This window comes from Poeciliopsis prolifica, unplaced genomic scaffold (genome assembly GCF_027474105.1).
Source record: "Poeciliopsis prolifica strain line A6 unplaced genomic scaffold, Auburn_PproV2 SCAFFOLD006, whole genome shotgun sequence".
Lineage (NCBI taxonomy): Eukaryota > Metazoa > Chordata > Actinopteri > Cyprinodontiformes > Poeciliidae > Poeciliopsis > Poeciliopsis prolifica.
The window spans coordinates 16,962,191-16,977,176 of NW_026562381.1; the positions used below are offsets into that span (position 1 = coordinate 16,962,191).

The following is a 14,986-nucleotide window of genomic DNA, read 5'->3' on the forward strand; positions in this document are numbered from 1 at the left end:
TTATAACTGATGCAAACAAATATTTGTTCATTTCATACTGAGAAGCATCTTGTTTCTATTGATTTTGTCAGATTCTAAAAGACTCATCTACCTGTATGAAAACTTAAGTTCTAAGGAAATATTTCATGCTTGATTTATGCAGTCCACTACAAAGATAAAATATAATGTTAACTATAGTTTTATTAGTTTGCAATTGAAGGGAAAATGTTTTTGAAGGAAGATTTTATATTCAAAAACAGCCTGTTTTGACTTCCCCAAAGTGGTGTGTTCAGCAGCATGTTTTTACAGCAGATCAGAGGAATGAACCAAACATGCCTTTAAAAGAACAACTTCACTCATTTCCAGAAGGTTGCCAGATACTTAAAAGTTTATGCAGAATCCTTCAAACTAATTATTTAGCTTCAATGCACATAAAAAGGAAGATATTGACATAAGTTGCACGAATGGTAAATGTAAACATGGGCCTTGAAAGGTTTGAGAAACATTCAGAACTAAGTAATTATGTGAAGTGTTTGCATCTGAAATTCAGCCATTGAAATATTCAAGATTAGACTGATTTCAGATACAGTTACCTTAAAAATGTCAAATTAATAAACTGCTGTTTACCATCACTTCTACTGCCTTCACAGCAATACGGAGGAGGATTAAGTCAAATGATTTCAGATTTCAATACTACATTGTGGAAATCTGAGAACAAAAGTCAAGATATTAGTCCATATCGCCCAGCTCTACATTACAATAAGTACATCTATTGCACTTATTGAAGCTCTTTGGAAGAAACTCCATCTCTAATTTTTGCTCTTGCTCTTTACCTGATGAAATCAAATGTTATCACTTATTAAAATTTCAGCACCTGTTGACAAAGTAAACAGGTGCTGATTGTGTTTATTGCCAAGCACTGAGTGATGAATTTGCTTTTGTTTGTTCATAATATCTTCGAGCTCAAAATTCAAACTTGCTTCATTTTTCCTGTTCAAAAACTGAGCAGTAATCAGACAGTAAAAGTCTGCAGGCATGATTTTAAAATTCTCACTGCGGCTCCCTGCAAATAAATACAGAGCTGGGCAAACACACATTTCTCAGTATTTAGCATGAGAGGAGCCAGACTCTCTGACAGGCAGGAAAGTATTTTTCTTCACCAACATGGTCATCTCCAAACAGCTATTAGGCGAAACTCGGAATCCAATTCATAAACATTCCTGAGACATGATCAATTGCTAGAAAAAAACACTCTGTCACCCCGAGAAGCATTATCCATTTCAGATCAATGTTGTAAGAAAGTTTACAATGATTTTACAGGAAGGCCAAGAGAGGTTTAAAGATCGGTAGTTTCCATTAGGTTTAGTGTGAGTCTGTGTCTATAGAAGAGATTAAAAAGGAAAAAACAGCCCATATGGAAGAAAATATACTCAGAACATTGAAATTTTAGAACATCAGTGAAATAAAATCTACACACCCTGGAACCTTGTGTGATAGTCCATTAGTTGATGTTCCAGCAGCCGTGTGACCATCTTTATCCATGGCAATCATCCCTGGTGCAAAGAAAAAAGCAAAATGCAAGTTGATTCAGTTTATTTGTAAAGAACCAGTTCACAGAATAAAGTTATTTCAATTCAATCACACATACATTCCAACTGATAAACAAACAATACATAATTAGTAATTATTCAAAAGTTTACATCTAAAGAAACCCAGCAGATTGCATCAAGTCATATACTTGTAGCATATATTAAACTTGTAGTTTAATTAATATTAAGTTTTATCATGAAACAGATTCTGTTTGCTGAGTCGTGGTTCCCTGAATACATACTTAGAGGAAAAGAGATAATGAGCATTCCTTCATATCTGAATCGATGCAAAACACAAGAATTCAACCGGAGAAAGTAGAAAGCTGAGTCCAGGGCTCAGCAACACCTACCTATGGTGTCATGGGAGTGTATATTAACCTGCCGCTCTCCATTACACTGTGTCTGCGCTGCTTTTGGTCCGTAAGGTCCACACGACGTTGACGGATCTGGACTGACGTTCTGTTGACAGATGATGAACAGAGATAATTTCTTCCATCATGTTTTTCGTCCTGGGACTGATTCACCACAGCAAAACACGACTGAAGTACCCCAAATTTTAAGCAGTTAAAAAAATATATAAAAAAATCAGCAGATTTTCAGTGGAAATGGTTTTGGAGCTCAAATGTAATTTTAGCTGTCAGGTCTAAAAACTGACGACTACAAGAAAAAAGCCATAAGTGAGGCACCTCCATGTTCATTCAGAGTGGCTTTAGGTATCATTTCAGCTGTGATTACCTGAGAGCTTGGAGTGGCAGTTTAAGCTGCAGAGTAGTGTGATCAGTTTTTCTACCCAGTTAAAGTAGAAGTTTTATTCTGATAAAAATTAAAGAGCATCCACGTTTAATATCAATAAAAAACAAGTTTTGTTAAACTTCCTTCTAAAAAAGGTCAAACTTTTGCATCATTCTTTTGAGATTCAAGTGGCTCCTTTATTGATATGATAAGAATTATCATGTTATATTGTAATATTAGTATTCTAGTACCTCTGTTGGACAACGTCGACCACGCTGTGTATGAAGGTGAAGCAGAACTGAAGACCTCCTTCAGTGCATCCTATCTACACAAAAGCGTTTTTACAGATCCCTCTTTCCAGCTATTAGACTTTATATCCATCACTGATCCCAACAAACTTTACATTTACAACTTTACTTTACATTTACCACCAAAAATGTTTTAAGAATGTGTGGTTTGCTTTTCTATTCAACCACATTTGGCTGCAATTCCAGCTGCAGTCTTTAAGGTACTGCTGTGCAGACATCTTCTTTTTCCAAATAACTTCAGTCAGACTGGAAGGAGATAATCTGAACCCAATCTGCAATCTGTACTTAATTGGTTTATTGCTGCTCAGAAAGTGGTTTAGGAATGACAGAATTGTGAAAGTGATGTTTCCATCTGAAAATCAAACTGACAAGCAGAGTTGTGATGAACATCTGTTTCTCTGGCTTCAGCTCAAATACTGCCCATCTTAGCTGATTCGTAAAACAAACCAAGAAACAAACTAAACTTTTGCAAGATTGATATTCTTAACAGCTGTACAAATAATTCATCAGAAGCACAAATTGACCGACAGAAGTTATTAAAAAGAACCAAAAGCTTCAGTGTCTCCTCTCTCTTGTTTGAGTCCATTTTCTGAAAAGCTGTTTTCAGATGTATAAAAGAACCACAATGTAACAAATGAAGACTTTAAACCCAGCAGATAGTCTTTTCCTACTCCACAACCTGAGCTGCTCCTCTTCTTTAGGATGTATTCCCTGTTTGGATTTGCCATATTAAAAAAAAATATGCATATTTTCTCCCATAATTTTATACTGAAGATTCCTTTTTAGTTGAGCAAATCATGTTGCTTTAAAAACTGAGGTTTTCGCTCTGTCTTCTTTTCCATAGATTTTAGATTGCTATGGATCATGACTTTGACTAGGCCATTCTAACATATGAAAGTACTTCCAACTAAACCTCTCCATTCATAGATATAAAGACTAATTATTTTAGAGTTATTGATTCATTAGTTACATTTCAACCCAACTTCCAACATTCCCATCCACTCATTCTGAGGTTTTCTGCACTGCAGATATTTCCAATAATAGCTCCAGGAACTTCAGAGCCATAAGTTCAGCTCCTAAAAGTATGAATAGAGAAAATGTGATCAATGGAACAGTGGATGATCTCTGGATACATAATGCCTCCCTGATTCTATAGATGTTGTGACATTGTTGTGGAAATGAAGAGGAGTCTTTTGAAGAGAAGCAACAGCTCATTGCTGTAGGGCATCACCTTTACCACAAAAGCTGACTTTTTTTTTTCTGAGGTACTTTAGTATGCCTGTCAATTTTCCCTTTTGAAATCAATCTTTTGGAAGCAGTGCGCCCGTGGCAGATACAAGCGAGGAAAGAAACAGCCTCACACACATGCACTTACCTTTCGATAATTAGGTTGGCAGTTGCCCTTCAGCCACTGTGAGAAAACATTCAAAGATTCGTTGGTAGTCAGGTCTTCTGCAACAAAGCCCATGTTTTCAGCAAACACAGAGGCTACGAAGAGAGAGGAAACACTTGGGTCAAGTTGCACATAGGAGACCACTTTGACCTCAGGTTAGGATTTAAAAAAGGTTCACAGACAAAGAAGGGACTGCGAGCAATTTTAATTCATTTCAGCATCAGTTTATCTGGTTTTAAAAGAGCTGCCGCTTTCAAAGGTTTCCATCATTCAACTTTGGGAGGAATGGCGTAGCAATTATGATGAATTGGTCATCAGAAGGATATCATGACATACAACAGAAATGATTGAATCTCCCAGATATAATCATGTCCATAATAAGAGTTAGTAAAGCTCCATATAAAGCTGTACAGACATTGAGAACAAAGTTGTTCATGAAGAAAAGTGTTCTGAAGGAAAAGGAATAATAGGTTGTTTAAAAAATTGCATCTGCAATTTTCTTTGCAAACTCAAACACTTCCTGTATAAACTTAAAAATGCTTGAGATTGAGTTTTTCTGTGAATCCCTTACATAAGCACTGCTTTTGATAACTTTCGTATCTGGACTGCATGGAGTCGAACAACTAGACTACAGTCCACAGGTTCTTATGATCTCTTGGTTTTACCTCAAACTGAATGTTTAATATCTCCACAGAGTCATTTTGTCAACAATGGGACTTTGCAGGGATTTTCCTGATTGTCTTTTGATTGCTGCAGAGCTTTCAGGTAACTGCAGAAACCTGCAGCCGTCTCCAGTCACCCTACAGCTGGTTGTTGGGCTCAGGCTTTTTATTATTATGATAAACTTGATTGATTGATCACCAGTTTCATTCCACATGTGTACTTTTTTATTTCTTCATGTGGGTTTTAAAAACATCTGAAATTTCATCTAAATTTAAACATTCAAAACATATTTCCAGTTAAAAACATTGAGATGTTTGGCACTTATTTTTCCTGCTGCTAGTAAGCTGATTTGTGATGTTTCACTGCTAACATTTTGAACAGAACTGTTCATCATGCTCGGTAAAAAGCTTCAGTTCCTGTTCATCCTTCTCTCCTCGTCCACAGCATAAAGCAGCTCTTGAACAGTTTTTTTTTTTTTTTTTTTTTGTACTACCGGTGCGCAATTATACTCTTCAGGCTCCGGGGACCATATGACCCATGTGTTTTTCACTTACTCCTAATGATTGTCATTTCATTTAAAAGCCTATGCTGTGTCTAAAAGGTTTGGGTTCTAATTGAGATCATTAATGCAGATTCAAGCGTCCTCAGACGCTGAAAGCGGTTCCTTTTAGACTCTATAGAATTATACTGAAACAGGCTGTTATGTTAGAAATGCAATTTACATTCTGTGTGTTGTTCAAATAAATGAGTCCATTATTCCTGGTTGTATCACCCAGGGTGCATGAACAGCAATCCCTACATACCTGACTCTCCCACTAGCATCGTATGTTCAGTGCGCTCCATCACGGCTCTGGCGACTCCAATAGCATTTTTGATTCTTCTCAGGTCTGCCACCGCTCCCACCTCCATCGAGTTACTACTCAGAAAGCACACGCAGACAGAAAGCATTCCTGTTGGTTGACTGCAGCCAAATACCATCTGTGAGCAATATATCTCCATTACAAATCAGTGTTGGGTAAGATTACAGAGATCATATCTAACAAAAAAAAAACTGCTTGAATCTCAAGAGTGTGCATAGTTTTTTTTCTTACAGATATAGTATTAATCTGTTGACTGCTCTACTGGATCATCAGGCAGGTGTTTGTCGAGATTCCTGCTCTTATGCAGGAATGTACAATGTGTCTGCTGGTGTTTATTAAATTTCTTCTCCATGAATATTGAATCGTGTAAAGGAAAACATCCCTGCACAATGCAGTCATAACTGAGAAACAAAAAAGGGTAAAATTTCAGGGGGCATTCACTAGAGAAAGAGTAAACAGCTTGCTACTTTTCTTTTGTTGTAAGCTGACATTTACTTCTCATTATAACTTCTGAGACTGTAAATGTTAGTATTTAAGCACCTAATAACTGGAACGCTTTCAGATCATAATGAGACTCTTAATTAGTACGTCTCTGCAGAAGGCTTGAAGGAAAGGTCAGCCAGTTAAGTGTGGAAATGTTAAAGATACATAAAAATAAGCAGCACAAATTGTAAAATAAGTAAATACATAAAAAGGAATATGTTGACAGCCGCATGTGACTGATTAGCATTTTTAAGATGTGAATCATGTAAACATACATTCTAATTTTAAACCTCTTCACATATTTTTTTCTGTCAATTAAAATATATTTCATGCTCACATCAGATAGTGTTGAAGCTTTATGACTTAAAACAAGCTGATTTGAGCTGATTTTGTTTCCAGTGGCTTCACATGATGTGCAAATGGCAGCTAGTTATAAATAATAACCATATAAGAGAAAAACATTTCCTGCTTTTAATGCCGACTTCACTTGTAACTGTGTCTGTTTTCTAAATCATTATACTGTATAAATTCTAATTCTTTCTTTGTGTAGAAGCATGGTGTCTGCCCATTACCCGTTCATGATCATGGCATCCAGTGTGGTTTCTCCAGTCTCGTCAGGGCTGCCGCCAAAGCCCACAGTGCCGTCACATTGGTCAACTTCGCAGCGAGCGCAGCCTTTCTCCACAGCGTCCAACACGGAGCCGCCCGACTGCAGAGCATGCCATGCTTCACAGGAAGACAACCAATCAGGATGCAGGGTCAAAAATATGTTTAAGAGAACACAAACAGTATGAGAATAATACTCTGGAGGTCAAAAAAGAAGATAAAAGTTAACCAACCAGCATTAAAATGAAATATTATAAACCACTGGAAAGTAGCTGATTTTAGATCAATAATAGAAAATATTTGTTGTTTTTGGAATATAAAATAATTTTACAATCACAAACTCTGGTGTATTTCAGACCAAGTTGAAAATAATAAGAAGAAAAAACTTCAACTTCCCATGCTTGTTTAGCTTTCCTGTACCTGATAATGAAAAGTGATCCCACAGAATGATGGTGCCACCTCTGTGTCTGGTGGTGGGGATGGTGCAGGTGTAAGGTTTCCTTTCTCTGCCTCTCAGGTCCTCTGAGCAGAACATTTTCTTCTGACCCCTTTGCAACTGATTCTTCTCACTCAATTTGCTCACCTGAGGTGGCAGATCTCTGCAGCTCCTTGTCTTAGCATTTGCTAATTCTTCCAATTTTGTCTGCAGACTACACAGTTCTTCATGAAAAGCTCAAAGCTGGAAGAATTGTTTTATAACCTTTCAAAATGGATCCATGAATTGGTTGCACAGGCATTTATTTATGGGTTTCAGAGCAATGGGGTGTTGAACAGAGATGTCCAGACTTTAGACTATAATTTGTAAAAACAAAGGAAGATTATTTATAATTTTCTTCCATTTTACATTTTTCCACAGCCTTGTGTTGGTCTGTCACAGAAAATCCCCCCAAAGCACAGCAAACTTTGTTTTTCTAACATGACGAAATGTGGAAAAGTTGGTGAAAAAGAAGCCGCGTTTGGCAAAAACACAAATCTGTGCTGAGCCAAAACGAGTCAGTTTTGCATGATCTCCGAGATGACCAATGCGACGGCTTCCTGCTAAACAGGGGGGCTCACAAGCATTTGGTCACTGATCCCCTAAGAGCCCCTGAGGGATCAACACACCAACTGATGCTACAGCCATCATCTTCCCATTAAATGCTCTGGTTAGTTCGGCTTTATTTTCTTTTCAGTCCAAATGTAAATTATGTTTTTTTCTCTCTTTTACAAAAACAAGCAGACTAGAAGTGGAGATAATCCCGCTGATGCCTGTTACTGCAATCTCCCAATGGAAAACAGTTGCTGGGGTAAATTAAGGTTTGCGGCTTGCATTGTTAAATATTTCTCACAAAATATTCCCGGGTGTATTTTCCAATTTCATTTCCTCTGCATGAAAAAAAGAAAGAGCTGACAGACACCTGATGTATTAACGGGCATCCATCTATCCAAGTGCGAGACTCTCAGCTGAACTTAAATCATCAACGGCCCTGAGCTGATGCTTAAGATGTTTTGAATACCGTTTCTATCATTTTTGGCGCTGAGCTGTGCACCCACTGGAAATCGACTTGATGGATAAGTCACAAGCGACGGCAAAATATTTTCAGTTTCAATTTGAACATGTCCAATGTATCACCCTGAAGGAAATCAAACAGAGTGAGGGCAGGCCTGCTGGCGGCAGCTATGAATCCTCGTGGGTTCAGCCTATTTCATACCCTCATCTAAGACTCGGCTGGTCTTTCATACGGATAAGCTCTAGCTGAGTCACAAGTACACAAGAAAAAAAAAAATTAATGGTGTGAGTAGAGAAACGTGAAAATAGCGGTTATGAATCGGCCAGGGCCTGAACTTAACCACACATACACTCTGCAGGGACACACACACTCGTTTTTTCTGCTTTCATGGTTGAAAATTAGTCCAAGGGATTAATTTCTCAGGTATTAATAAGTTTGCAGCAAAGATGTGACAACACAAATATTTTCAGAGCTGCAACATTTGCATTTTTCATTATACTTCCTAGTTTTTTAATCATTTAGTCCACAAGAGGTAAGTAAACACCATATTACTTTTGCTAATGAATAGTAAGGAATTTTGAATATTCACAGAAATGTCATTGTTTATAATTTCTCACCAGTAAAGGTGACATTTTAATCTATTATAATTAACAGAGATTGATCTAATCACACAGTCAGCTAATCACAGTGGCTGAAGATTATATCAGTAAGGCAACAAAAGTCTATAAAAATTAAGAAGGTTGTTTGAGATGAAAAAATATATAAATGCAATTATTCAATATACATGTTTACAACAGCAGTAAATATTACAATCTGGTTTTTTAGATCAGTTACAAGCTGAGTAAACTGAATTTTAAAGACTAAAGGAGAATCAAACTGAACAACGTAAAAATGCAGCATTTTCTACTCAAACACATAAAGAATATTTTCTGTCAAAACAATTCAAAATCATTTCTACATTTAAAAATGTCTTGGATTGACCATTGTCACATGTGAGCACAAACTAGAAGAATGGATTTGCTTTTTTTTTCCCCAGCAGTCGTCAGCAGGGCTAATCACAAGCTGTGAAGGAGTTTATCTCACATGAATGCAAAAGAAAATGTATGCAGTTCAAATAAAACTGATTAATAAAAACAAATAATGATCACTATGTAATATTATTTACAGCATGATTTACCATAAGAACTTTTTGTCCTATTAGGTACAAGAGTGTTGACAGATTGTTGCAAGAATATAGAATTATTAAATAATATTGTTGCAGAAAATTCAAATATAATCATAACTTAAATTAATCAGAGAAGGTAAATCCTTGTTTCATTCCTTTATCTTATTTCAAACAATAGATCATTTTTATCTCAACCCCCATTTTTACAACCAAATTCATGTTTCTTTTATTAGGAAATCTCAGTTAGAAAATATAATCCTACTAAATTTTCAAAGTAAAATTGCTACCCATAATTAGGCGGATGCACCTACCTATGGTTTCGAAACTAATTAAGGCCACAATCTTATATGTCCAGGTTTTGTGTTTAAACGCCACCCACGACCCTTGCAGTGCCGGTACATACAGCGACATATAAATGGTGCGGACCCCACCTTTTCAACTCTTTAGTGAACGTGGAAACACGCAGGACGGACTGTGACCTACCTGCAGCCGTTGCGCTCTTAAATGGCCAAGTGTTGATGACCAGCGGTAACGAGGTATGTCCAAACCGAACATACAGCATTAAAAAGAACAAATGGAGCGATAAATGCATTTTTCCCTGTTCTGTTAACTTCTAGACACCAAAGCATGAAGCTGTCAGGTGACAGTAAACCACAAATAAAGAGGAGATTTCAAATAGAAGTCGCCTTAAAGAGAACTTCTTCTCTTGTAATTGTCAGGATGTTGCATATAGACTTCCTTGTTGTGTCACATGCTGAGTGGGCGGGGTCGGCATTAAAGGGACATTACACATCTTTCTTCAACACGCATTCAGTAGATTTGACTTACAAAATTAGATAGAAGACAGTCTGGGTTTAAAAGTATAAAAGAAACAATTTTGCATATTTGCACAGTTATAAAAACAGACTGCATCCTGCATTTCTGAATCTCCACACAGTGATGCATTAAAAAGGAGAAGGACATTTCTGTCCCATGGACAGTCCTTCAACAAGCTGATCCTGCACCAGTTCCAAATGAATACTTTGATCTAAATTTACCTGACTTAATATGTCAATATCTGCAGAGATTACCTTCATGTTAATCTCTGCTTAAAGGGAGATCATAGCCATCATAATATTCTGCATCCAAATTAACCTAAGACATTGCTGTAATTTTTCTGTTTTCGTTGAAAAATACTTAAATTTACACATATTTCTGATTTGTTATTAATATTTGTTTTTAGTTAGTTTTTATCATATATGCATAGAGAGAGGTTAAATAAGGCAAAACTTACATCTATAGTTGTATTTAAAGCAGAATTGCTAACATTTCCATTGGTGCTTCTCTGTTTTTTTTCTTAGAACTGTTATGTTGTAAATTCTAACATTTGTAAAATTTTGCTGGACACAGACCTCCTCTCATATTAACTTACTCGACAAATGGCATCCACTTTTTCATATAGGTGCACATCCTTTTGACTTGCTTCAGAGGGCACGCTCATTATTTACACCAGCATGCTCCAAGCTGACCACTTAAAAGGTGCAAAGTGAAACCTTGCTGTGCTGCTGGCAGATTGGGATCTCCGTGACTCCTCTCAAGGGTTTAATTTACATTGGAGACGGAAGGAAACCAAGGTAAGTATTTGCTGCATGTGCTTTTGTAGATGTTGGATGGTTTGTTTGTACTTGGCAAATGTCAGCAAGCTGAATAAGCGACCGTTGTTGGCTATTGCTCACATCATTTTCTGATTTTTTATTTTTTTTTTTTCTGCTCTGTTTGTAGCTTGAATCGTATTATGAATGAATATAATTTCTTACGGTTGTCCTTAGGATTGTTTCATAGTTGATTCAGTGCCTGGCTAAATCTGCACCACCTCTTTTGGATGTGCATCATTTCATGGGATCACATTTTTGCAGAAAAATCTACAAAAACATTGTGGGGTTTTAGGTTATAGCAAAATTTAAATATGTATTATTTCACAAAAAATGTTGGATACTTTCACACATAAGTTTGTACTAATTATTACTCTGTTTAATTAAGTATTATTGCCAAAGCAGAGCATCTGAAAAACAAACTGCTTTGTCTCACACTCACTCTGACCTCATGAAATTGACCTGCAGTTCTAATGTAACTTATTTTGGAGCATGCAGTGGAGCAACCAAAAACTGCTCCAGTAAGAGTAGCACAACTTTAACGTCTTTTTAATCAATCTGATAATAAGGTATTTAGCAAAAGGACAACTCAAGTACTAACTGACCAATTGCTCTACTGACAGATTGTGCTGTAATTTACTGCATGAAACTGGAATGAATAGACTTAACTTGAACTGAATTAACAACATAAGTCTTTCCATTTCTGCTTTGTTGTGATTTTATGTTTCTGATATTTTTACCATTTGATTAATCTAAACAAAACATCAACAGTTTTGATTTACTATGAAATGTGAGTCAAATAGGAAACTTTGTTGTTACCTATTTGTTTTTTTTTTAAATACACTACCCAAAATGCATAAACTGCTTTCATTTACCTAGAATGTGTTTTTTGTCCTCAATTGTCCTAATTTGTTCTTGTGTAAAATGTAAGGTTGGTAACTAATTTTGCTGTATCCTGCATCACACTCCATGAATGTTTTTAGGGAACTGTGCACCTGACAATGGATCTATCGATGCAGAAGAAATTATACATCAATACCATTCTGATTTAGAATTATATTTCAATTTTCTGATCTTCCAAAAAAAAGAGAAGGATATTACCAAAAGCACTAACATTTGGTCCAAGGCTGCAGTGCATGACTAAAACTTTAAAGGAGACAGTTAAAACGTAATATTCAAGTGGAAAAAAGTGAAAGAAACTTTAGAATTACTATCATTGTCAAACACTTAAACGAATAAAAGAAAATCAGCAGTAATTTGGGGTTGTGGGGGATTGTCTTTGTTCATAGTAAGGGTTAAAAAGGCTGCCTAGACAGCTTAATGATTGGACTCTGAAGAAGTGGACTGGGTCATTTGGTTTGATGAGTTCAGATGTTCTCTGCTCTGCCATGATGGGTACTGCCAGTCTCCAAACTCATGGAATCAGTGTTATGATCCCAGCTATCTTATATTATTCTATATTATTTTGTTGGCTTTGTTTTCTTTGCTGAGCGTCAGTATGAGCACTTCTCTGCCTTCTTCAGTGAGCACACTACCCTCTGGACAAACCATGCAACACTGAGAGGATAATGTTTTTTTGATTTCCCCAGTGCTTTTAACACAATTCAGCGTTCACTACCACTATGTGAGAAACTCCAGAAAATAAAGGTGGTTGCCCCCACAACTGCTTGGATTATTGACTAACTGACAGACAGATCACACTTCGTAAGAAAGAAGAGTTGTGTTTGAGGAGGTGGTTGGCAGAACGGCTGCACCGCAGGGAACCTGAAACTTAGCTCTTCTATTTACCCTTTACAACTCAAACTTTCAGGTGAACTTATAGTTCTGTCATCAGTACAAATAAGAGCTATAGGTTGTAGCAAAAGACATACAAATCTTGTTTTGTATGTCTTTAGCAGCTTTGCTAATCTAGAAAGCGAAACTGTTAATATTTTGAATATTCTTTTCAAAATGTTTCAAGCTCAGTTGTAATGCACCAAAAAAGTCTGTCCTCTTTTAAATTTCACCAAAGGTTCTGTGTTAGATTCAGGTCTGTAGACTTTGACTAGACCAATTTAATTCATTTAAATAAATGTATTCTAGTTCTGACTGAATGTTTAGTCAGAGCTAGAAGATAAACCTCAGACCCTCTACTAAAAGGTTTTCATCCATTACCTTCACTCTCCTTCTAGACCAGCAGCCCTTCATGATTGTTCACCTGAGCAGAAAAGGTCTGGAAAGGAGTAACTGTCCTTTCTATGAAAAAGAAGAGGAGACTTCACATCTCAGCCTTTGATAGATGTTGCATTTGTCTTTTCAGTCATATATTGGTGCTATAACATCAAAGCCAGAGACAAGAGGAAACTTCAACTGAGAGAAATGATGTGTAGGAGACAGTGTTTGAAGCCTTACCACTTTGAGAGAAAATAGTTACAGAAGATGTTCTCCCTCTACAGCATAATGATTAAACAATGAAGTGGCTTCACTGTGAGCCTTTTTTTGCAACAAGATCTGGTACAAAAGGTCATTCCTGCCCACTGAAGCAATGCTTTACAGCAACTATATCTGCCAGCAACTCTACAGATAAAAGCAATGACATGCCTTTCCATATGCTCGGATTGTTTGCTTTTTCTTTCATAAATTAATAAATACCACATTCTATTAACATCAGAGGAAAAATCATTTCTCCTCTGGGATCAATAACATTTTTTTTCCATGTCCATTTAGATGTAACTCATTTGTCATTTCAGGGCCACGTGTTCCTGACTCTGAAAGGGCAAAAGAGTCATTTCTTATTAGTGTTTTCAATAAAATGGTAGCCTACAATTTAATTACAGCATGGCTGATGAAGAGTGGATGGTTTTGACTGAGTAAATTGCTATAGCTGACCAATACAATAACTAACTCGAATGGTTGTGGGGAGCAACACTTAGCAGGAAGTATTTGAACACATAGCAGCATCTAAGTCTTAACAGTCAGGAGGTTCTTCTCAGATTTAAATACTATGGTTGTACACACATTTACAGGTTTTCAGTTGTTGCTTCACAAAGAAGGGTTCTTCTGTGTTTTGAGGGACATAATGATGTTTGGAGGACGGTGGAAGATTTCTATGGAGAAGAAAACTTTCTCCATAGAAATTACAAAGTCCATCCTGTATAAATAATTAAATATAATGGTGTGTTTGCTTTTTTAAAAATGTAGCATATTGTGAAAAAATAATTTGTCAAGTCTCATGATACAAAAGAAAACTGATATTTTTAAGAAAATAGCAGCTGACTGTTTAGTCGTTAGTCGATGCATAAACTCAATCAACTTCAGATCAACTCATTCATGGTAACTTGCAGCCTTAGTGCTGACAACTGAAATCTACAAAACAGGTCAGGTCTCTTGTGGAAACCTGATTTAAAATCCCCATGAAATAATGGGAGGAGTGGAGACTGAGCGCACCATGGTGAACAGACATTTTTACTGACTTAGTTTTAACTGAATGCTGGGAGACCTGCTTCTTAGATGTCAACAGACAGACAGATTCTCCTCTCCCAAGTCCTTGCTCTCTATTTGGTTATCTATGTTTTTGTCTTGCTTACAGGACATAAAAAGAATCATCTTTCCTTCTCTTCTATGCAAAATCAAGCAGTATTTATTCTCCCTCATACTCAGTACTGATGGAGACAAAAACAAAAGGTCAAACCTTGATGATGTGGATTTTTCAGAGAAGATGCTCTTCAAACAAAGTTTCCTTTGGGGAGCAATTTTGGCATAAAGTTATTAATTATTTGTCGAGTCACTTGAGCATATATCCCAAATTTTTTTCCATTAGTCCTTATTTTTCATCTGCTTCAATTTAGCTCCCAGTAGGAGGCAGCTGATTGTGACAGAGAGAAGGAGACAGGCTGAGGTGAAAAGTTTGGCTTACTCTCCAAATGATACCATATGGTACTGCCTTGACATTACATATTTCATGCTGAGATTTTCTTTCAAGTTCCAGGAATAACATATCCTGGCAGATGAGGCAAAATGTCCTTTGGAACAAAAAAAACAAACTTGATAGAATTGAATTCTCTGATTTTGTACCAAACAAGAACAAAGCCTGAGCTATGGTGGGGAA

General features: G+C 36.6%; 1 protein-coding gene across 5 annotated transcripts in view; it reads right to left on the minus strand.

Annotated features, from left to right (window-relative positions):
• The window catches only part of LOC129360689 (N(4)-(Beta-N-acetylglucosaminyl)-L-asparaginase-like), a 23,789-nt gene extending 13,788 nt beyond the window's left edge, over positions 1 to 10,001 (minus strand). For 2 of the 5 annotated variants that reach the window (XM_055031040.1, XM_055031039.1), the window contains exons 1-6: positions 7,034 to 7,677; positions 6,580 to 6,733; positions 5,468 to 5,580; positions 3,984 to 4,096; positions 1,919 to 2,027; positions 1,457 to 1,532 (exon numbers count right to left, since the gene is read on the minus strand). In XM_055031040.1, coding sequence (XP_054887015.1) covers positions 1,457 to 1,532; positions 1,919 to 2,027; positions 3,984 to 4,096; positions 5,468 to 5,580; positions 6,580 to 6,733; positions 7,034 to 7,148 — 680 coding nt within the window. In that variant the 5' untranslated portion in view covers positions 7,149 to 7,677. Of the gene's footprint in view, positions 1 to 1,456; positions 1,533 to 1,918; positions 2,028 to 3,983; positions 4,097 to 5,467; positions 5,581 to 6,579; positions 6,734 to 7,033; positions 7,679 to 9,751 lie in introns of those variants that run through there. The other 3 variants (XM_055031041.1, XM_055031042.1, XM_055031043.1) reach the window with 2 other exon arrangements.
• Positions 10,002 to 14,986: the final 4,985 nt, after the last annotated feature.